Source organism: Pagrus pagrus (genome assembly GCF_965226575.1).
Source record: "Pagrus pagrus genome assembly, chromosome: 14".
NCBI lineage: Eukaryota > Metazoa > Chordata > Actinopteri > Spariformes > Sparidae > Pagrus > Pagrus pagrus.
In genome coordinates this window covers 19,979,012-19,987,381 of record NC_140198.1, presented here as the reverse complement: position 1 = coordinate 19,987,381, position 8,370 = coordinate 19,979,012, and the positions used below count along the sequence as shown (strand labels likewise).

General features: G+C 40.3%; 1 protein-coding gene across 3 annotated transcripts; it reads left to right on the top strand.

The window, feature by feature from the left end:
• The first annotated feature begins 716 nt into the window (after positions 1–716).
• Positions 717–7,605, top strand: cct8 (chaperonin containing TCP1, subunit 8 (theta)). 3 transcript variants are annotated; one of them, XM_084373144.1, is made up of 16 exons: positions 717–879; positions 1,495–1,585; positions 1,691–1,770; positions 1,859–2,008; positions 2,142–2,322; positions 2,436–2,497; positions 2,578–2,715; positions 3,217–3,395; positions 4,244–4,310; positions 4,404–4,491; positions 4,594–4,709; positions 4,883–4,954; positions 5,095–5,259; positions 5,644–5,763; positions 6,032–6,164; positions 7,310–7,605. In XM_084373144.1, exons 1-15 carry the CDS (start codon positions 820–822, stop codon positions 6,134–6,136), a joined length of 1,674 nt encoding a protein of 557 aa, XP_084229270.1. In that variant the 5' UTR covers positions 717–819; the 3' UTR covers positions 6,137–6,164; positions 7,310–7,605. The 3 variants fall into 3 exon arrangements, with proteins under 3 accessions (XP_084229270.1, XP_084229269.1, XP_084229271.1); XM_084373143.1 differs by having other exon boundaries at positions 6,032–6,168; XM_084373145.1 differs by lacking the exon at positions 6,032–6,164 and having other exon boundaries at positions 718–879.
• The last annotated feature ends 765 nt before the right edge of the window (positions 7,606–8,370 follow it).

Below are 8,370 nucleotides of genomic sequence, written 5' to 3'. Positions count from 1 at the left end.
ACTTGCTTTTTGTGAAACTTGATGTATTTGACAACTATAGTTACATTAATGATATATACACTTTTTTTTAAAGTGCATGAACAGTTTATAATGACACATTGTTGACACAGTGACTAGCTACAGAAGTAAAATGCTTCTTGCATCTTCAAGAGGCCTCAATTATATCTATAACCTAACACTCATACTGGGTCTATTTTTTATAGTGAGCACTTTTACTTTCATTGCTGTGTTTTGAAGCTTTTAATGTGTACTTTTTTACTTTTACTGTGTTTGGTACACATTGCCATGGGTACTGATTGGCAGAGGACCTGGTTATTGCCATATAAGTTCTGTATTACTAGTAACATCTATATTTCTTTCATTAGATATTAAAAACAAATGTAGTTTTTATAATGATGCATTTATTTTGCTATTGTATGGCTTCAAGTTTCATAAGGAATATTTCAAAGAGAAAAGGTGTTTTATTTTTTGTCAGTTTGTTTTATTTTTCATCTTCATGATCCCAATTAATTAATTTTTTGAAATTATTATTTATCTAAGATGTTTCTTTCTTTCTACCAACATATGGAGTACAAGTGTCACATTTCTGATGACCTTTTTTGGATCTATCTATTTATAAAGTCAACAGCTCCCCCAAGTCGTGAGTATTGGTCATTACAGGTGGCGCGAGTTTCGCTCGGTTTGTCCCTTGTAGTTACCCGTCTCCAGCCCCACGCCTCGCTGATATCGCTCCTCCTCTGTCTCTCCGGCTTTGTACCCAGAGCTGAACCACGCCGCGGCTACCTTCTCCAAGATACCGGGGCTGCTTTACATCGGAAAATGGCTCTCCACGTTCCCAAAGCTCCGGGCTTTGCCCAAATGTTGAAGGATGGCGCCAAGGTGAGGTTAAATCAGTGTGTTGGAGTAGTTTGGGAGCTTTGAACGTTTGGTTGTGAACTAGCATGCTAGCTAGCATTAGCCCCTGAGTTAGCACGCTCATTCACAGTCATGTGGGAGAGTTCTAGAAGGCAGCCAGGCCGCTCGGAGCTGCTGGACCCGGGGTTGTTCAGATGGACTCTAGGCTGGTTTCTACGTCTTTTCACTCCCTCTCTACCACTTCAGCAAGTCTGCAGTGTTGTAGCTGCAGTGATAACCGACTGCCAGGCAGCAGTCACACCCAGTTAGCGTTCAGCTAACTGTCAGAGCTGAGGTTTTGATTGTCATCTCGGCTGTGCCTCTCTGCCTAGAGATGCTGATGCTTCCTGTTTTGGGTTAGCTTAGATGTTTAAACTCATCTCACAACTGTTGGTGAAGCAAACACTTACTTTAGCTTGTTGTCCATATATGGTCATTACAGCTCACATCCCCATGATATTATTGTTAAACACATGAACATCTTTGGGTATAATTTGCTTTCCATAAGTTACAATGCAGAATACCAATAACTATTTATCTGACATGCACATTAATGACTAAAAATCAGAGCAGTTGAATAATGTTTTTTCTCTCATGCAGCACTATTCAGGGCTTGAAGAGGCAGTCTTTCGTAACATCAGAGCTTGTAAGGAGCTTTCTCAGACCACACGCACTGCCTATGGGCCAAACGGTGAGCACTCTCCTTTGTGTGAAGTCTTTATTCGTGCTCCGATCCTTAAAAATGTAGAGAAAACAGATGCAGTGATGGCTAAACTGTGACACTGTTACCCTTCAGGTATGAACAAAATGGTCATCAACCACTTGGAGAAGCTGTTTGTCACCAATGACGCTGCAACGATCCTCAGAGAGCTCGAGGTGAGGACCGTGTCTGCTCAACATACATAATTGATTTTTAAAAAGAGGATCTATAACCATTTTCCTTGAATGTCATCATGTTTTATAGGTGCAGCACCCAGCAGCCAAAATGATTGTGATGGCATCCCACATGCAAGAGCAGGAGGTTGGAGACGGTACGAACTTCGTCCTGGTGTTTGCCGGAGCTCTGCTGGAGCTGGCTGAAGAGCTGCTCAGGATGGGTCTGTCTGTGTCAGAGGTAAACAGATGATCTCACTGATCATCATCTTCTTTTGTTGGAGTAACCTAAAGTACTACACTCCTATATAAAACATAGATTACATTCAAACAAATCAGCATTTGCTCAGTTTCCTTTTTCTTTTTTGTAACAGGTGATTGAAGGCTATGAGATGGCATGTAAAAAGGCCCAGGAAATCCTGCCAGACTGCGTGTGTTCCTCAGCCAACAACCTCCATGATGTCAAGGAGGTGACATCTCTCATCCGTACAGCAGTCATCAGTAAACAGTACGGCAATGAAGACTTCCTCGCCAGCCTCATTGCACAGGCCTGCGGTGAGTCAGCAATCTGGACTACCTGAACCAAACTAGAGCTGTCAAAGATGATCTACTTGATTGTAATATTTATTTTGTATTTCTCTGACTTTCTTTACTTGTTTATGCTACAGTGTCCATCTTCCCGGAGTCTGGCAACTTCAACGTTGATAACGTCAGAGTGTGCAAGATTTTGGTGAGCAGCGTTATCCACTGAATATTCTTTGTCTGCATGCGTGTTATTGGCCTCTAAATTAAAGTGCGTGCTGTTTTCAGGGTTGCGGTGTGACTGCGTCCTCCATGCTGCACGGCATGGTGTTTAAGAAGGAGGCAGAGGGAGACGTCACATCAGTTAAAGACGCCAAGATCGCTGTCTACTCCTGCCCCTTTGACTGCACAGTGACAGAGACAAAGGTAATGAATACTAAGTCTTTCTTTGATGCTTGAGAGAAGTCGGAACAGCAAGAACAAAAAGAAATTGAGCTTAAATGCAATTCTCTGATATTCTGTGGTGTCCCATAAACATGTGACCTAACACAAATAATCTCTCTCTGAACCAAAACCTCTTCAAAGAGAGGAGACACAGGCTTTATAGTTTGTAAAACTGAACAAACTAAAAAAGTATTGACATATTTCCTGTATGCTACTTTTAAGGATTTGAATAAAGCTATCTACATGGTTAAGTTGCTGCAGAATGTCCTGATATTAAAGATCTTTTTCATTGACACTGTAGGAAAAACACAGGTGTCACAAATAAAATTAACGGCTGAATTGCATTTAGCTGCTTCAGTTTCATTGTCCTGACATTGTGCATGTTGGCTCACACTGTCATGACTTACTGGGACATTATAATAACAGACCCATCATCAAAGGTAATGATTTGGGAGCTAACAATCGTCCTTTTCTGTCTTGTAGGGCACAGTGCTGATAAATAATGCACAGGAGCTCATGGACTTCAGTAAGGGAGAGGAGGATATGATGGAGGCTCAGGTGAAGGCCATCAAGGAGGCTGGTGCCAACGTCATAGTAACTGGAGGGAAAGTGGCTGACATGGCGCTGCACTACGCCAACAAATACCAGCTCATGGTTGTCAGGTAAGATCGGATTATCTCTGGTAATCAATTTATGTGATTGGAGCGAGTAGGACAAGAGAGTTTTCTCCTTCAAGATTAAACCTTTCATGACAATTTCTTCCACCAAAAGCATATAATTTGAACTAAATGGGTAGGAGATAGATGCCAATGTTATTGGCAGTGTTGTTGCAAAGTGGCTTAAACACATACCACCACCCTGTATGACTGACACTAGTTCAGGTTAGCATGGGAGATGTGCAGGTTTTACATGATGCAGAGATAGAAGGGTTGCTGAATGGTCGTCTAAGATGGATGATGATGATGTCATTTTGCCTCATGATATGATTTGTTATTAAAAAGAGGAAGAGGAGGATGTTGGTATGCAAAATGCATACAATTATCTGCCTTGAATGTTTGACATTTATTATTTTTTTGTTTAAGTTGCACTAGTAGGGTGTTTTTGTTATTAAGTCTTGTCTCACCTTGTTATAAAACTAATTGGGGCAATTATTATTACCACACATTCTCTGTGACATCAATAAAAAAACAAATCTTTTAATATTTGAACTGAATCGATACAATTGTCATATTTGTTGTGTCCTATCATGGAAATTAGCTAGACTTAAATTATCATGATCAAAGTCAATCAATGATATATGATATAATTGAATTTTCACAGATACATTTATAGTAACAACTGATGATGAAGGTTTTGATAGTCTGTAAATTGGTTTAGGTTCACTCATGAAAAGCTGTATGGACCTTGATAATTCTATTTAATGTAATAGTAATGCAAATTATTTATGGTTGTATACGTTTTATGCTGGTGTACATCCCAGCTCTAAAAAACTTGCTTTTACCCCCATCAGGCTTAACTCCAAGTGGGACCTCAGGAGGTTATGTAAGACTGTGGGAGCTATTGCACTGCCCAGGATGGTGAGTGTCATCATGTTTGGTTCACATCAGAGAATTTTAACCATAATTTAAAAAGAGCATTATATCATGTATTATTGTTTTTCTGCTTTGTAGACGGCTCCAACTCCAGAGGAGATGGGTCACTGTGACAATGTGTACCTGACAGAGGTCGGGGACACTCAGGTGGTGGTCTTCAAACATGGTAAATCACTCTTTGCTCCAGTCCTGTGAGTCTTCATTTTAAACCTGATCTTTCCACAATATGAGATTTCGGCTTAACGTATTGTGTCGTCTGAAACAACAGAGAAAGAGGACGGTGCCATCTCGACGGTGGTGATCAGAGGCTCCACTGATAACCTGATGGATGACATTGAGAGAGCTGTCGATGATGCAGTCAACACCTTCAAGGTTCTGGTCAGGGTAAGTCAACACGAATGTAAGAGATTTGAATTCAAATATCTGCCAATAAAAAAAATTGGAAAAGTATCTCTTTTAATCCTGAATGGATAGATTTCTCTCAAGGACCGGTTATTTGAAGTTGTCTTACTGTAGAGATTTGTTGATACAGTTTCTGAATTCTTCACTGTCTGCAGGACAAACGACTAATCCCTGGAGCCGGAGCCACTGAGATTGAACTAGCCAAACAGCTCACCTCATATGGAGAGGTATGCAGATTTGAGCACATTAACTCAAGTGCCCCAGATTCAGACTAATGCTTCTCCTTTTGTTTTGCTTGTTTTTGTCTTTACTGCATCACTGGTTGATAATCTGCAGAAACATGACCTCGTGTTTTTTCTCTCTGTAGTCCTGCCCGGGTCTGGAGCAGTATGCTATTAAAAAGTTTGCTGAAGCCTTTGAGTCTTTGCCCCGCGCACTGGCTGAGAACTCTGGTGTGAAGGCGAGCGAGCTCATCTCTAAAATGTACTCTGCACATCATGAGGGCAACAAAAACATGGGCTTCGACATTGAGGTGTGTATGTGTTCACAAGAATACCTGAATGATTGAAGAGTTATATTGAATCTAGCTCATGTTATTCTCTTAATTGACTCTGAGTTGCAGTCTGCTTAATAGCTGAGACAAAAAGATTCTTCATATGTCTGTTGTTTTTATTCCGGTTACTGAGGCATTTTAGAAATGGTGAATCATTAAGAGTCCATAGTGACATTTAAGATGCAAAAATATATCCTGTTTTGCTTAATCATGCACATTAGCTTGAGGCTAAGTACAAAAATTCATACCACCTCTGAGTTTTCTCTTAACCTTAACCTACTGTGTTTTATTTTTGGATGTGTTGAGCTCCATGTGTCTGTTTGGCTCTGATGACTGATTGCTTGGATGTAATGTCGTCTTTAGGCAGAAGCACCCGATGTGAAGGACATGCTTGAGGCTGGCATTCTGGAGCCGTACCTTGTCAAACACTGGGGCATCAAACTGGCCACCAACGCTGCCATCACAGTACTGAGGGTCGACCAGGTGTGTACACAAATACTCATGACACACAGATCATCAGGAGCAGCCACAAAGAAGCAAATATTTTGTGTTCTTTGTCATTTTTATTTATTTAAGATCTCCATTACCATGGTAACAACTATTCTTCCAGGGGTCCACACAAGAGACAAGAAAATCACATTATGAATGTCCAATGTTATTCTGAAATTTAGTGTTCTTGAAAAGAGTCCTAATAAAACAAATAGTCTCCAGGTAGTTAACGTCAGTGTGTGTGTATACATGTGCAACGCAGATCATCATGGCTAAGGCTGCAGGGGGACCCAGAGCTCCCAAGCAGAGAGGCCACTGGGACAAGGACGATTGGAGCGAAGAGCCCGACAAATTTGATACTCATTAGAGGGCGTTCGTACACACACACCCCCTCAGTCAGTAGGTCCTGGAATGAGTGTGTTTTTGACTCACTGGCTCACAGGACACTGAAGTTGTGTGAAGTGTTTGTTCACTACTAACACTGGGTGTGATACAGAACTCACTGCAGCAGATTGAGACACTTTTCAGGTGTTTTTTAACACTACCAGGTGTGTCACTGACAGCAAGCAAACTAAATCACTTAAACTTGCACAAACGGACAGTGTGGTTTGATGGCATGCTGCATGCACTCATGAACTCTTTTCTTTGCAGTGGACGTCCTCAGGCAAGTGCAGAATTTACAAGTGTTGCATGTCATGTGATTTAATAAGAGGAGAACATGTAATTGGGATGAAATCTGAGGCTCTGAAGTCTGAGGTGGCTTTGTTGTCTGAAAGCCAGTTTCAAGTAAGATGTACTCCAATCACTATGAAGCCATTCTACTTCATCAGAGACAAAGCTGGAGTCTAAGAGTTTCCTCAGTTAAGAGTAAAGTCAGATTATTACACCACCATCGCTCAACAAGAGCTTCCACCGCCCGTTTCCATGATTTTCAACGAGGGGATGTAAAACTGCTCTGACTACATTATAGGCCTTAGCGATACAACCATATATTTTTGATGTCACAGTAAATATGAAGATCAAAACTTTGTCATCTGTACATACATGTGGTCATGAATATTTAATCAATTGAATGGCCTTCTTTGGTAACTGTAGAAATTGAAATCACCTCTTTTACTTTGAAAATATAGTCCAATAACTATGAGCAAAGGAGATTTGGCAGGGTGTTATAGAGTGAAGAGGAAAAACATGTATTTCTGACTTTGGGCTGAACTACCCGTTTAATGTTTCACTCATTCCTGAAACATTAATATTTGAGGTTTTTTATTTTATTCTGACGGATGAAGTAGGCGTCTTCTTTAACCCGTCGGTTCATAATGTTCCTGGATCATTACATTCTGGAGAGCAACTCTGGTTGAGGAGGAAGACAGTTTGTGAAATGTTTGCATAACAACTCTGAGCATGTGTGTGTTTTTGGAGAATCTTGGTGTTGAAGTTGAGACTCTCCTTCCCTCAGAGCCCACAGCCTGCTGCTGCATGGATCTCGGTGCCCTTGTTTTCCACTCAGAACATGACTGACTGCTGTTTTTTCTCCTTTAAGATCATCATGGCTAAACCAGCAGGAGGACCCAAACCCCCGCAGGGCAAGAAGGACTTCGATGAGGACGACTGAATGTGATGCCGTCCAGCTGATGCTCCTTTTACCCTGAAATGCTCCCACATGGATTCACAAAACCTTTTCTACTTGTTTATTTAAAGCTCAACAGTTTGGTTTATTTTGTAGAAACGGCCACACATTGGTTAACAAAGTAATGTGTTAAAGTCAGATGTATGGATGGCACAGTTTGCTTTTTATGTTCTTAGTCCCAAATAAAAGGCACTTGCGCTGTCATGTCATGCTTTGGATTCTGTTTTTATTTCATGCTGTTGCTGAGTTGTGTTCTGTAATTGTTGATCAGTCAATCAAACTTTATTTATATAGCACTTTTCAAACAAATCAAAATGCAATTCAGAGAATTAATAACCATGGGATATTAATAAGACAAAAGTGGAGAGACTAATGCGTACCAGTTGAAATAAAATGAATAGTTAGAATAAAAACGGAAAAGATAAAAACAAGCAATGAAAATAACGAAGATAAAATATTGCATATAAAAGTTGATTTAAAAAAGCATTTGCATGATGTAGTCTGGTGCAAGGCCATGTAGTGCCTTATAAACTATACCAAGTATTTGAAAATCAATATGAAACAGACAACCAGTGAAAAGACTTTTCGTTTCCATTGTTAGTTAAAGGAAAAGTTCACCCAAAAATGAAAATGTAGTTATCTATTCATCCCTATGGTGATGGAAAGTTGGATGAAGTTTCGTAGACCACTAAACATTTCTGGAGCTTAACACAGCATTGCAGCATTCTCCTAAACTGAAGTAGATGGGGACTGGAACAACCAGAAGGGGGAAAAAACATAAAACTGCTCCATACAGCTTGTTCGCCATAATCCAAGTCTCTGAAAGCCCTAAACTCCAAAATTAAAGTGAGAAGATATTATATTTGAAAGTGTTGGAGCACGCACCCTGTCTAAAGTGGGTAGATGAGCTTAATCACATCGTAAGTGAATAATGTATTTTCAAATCAATGTGTGATCTTGTGTTTTTTTCCCCG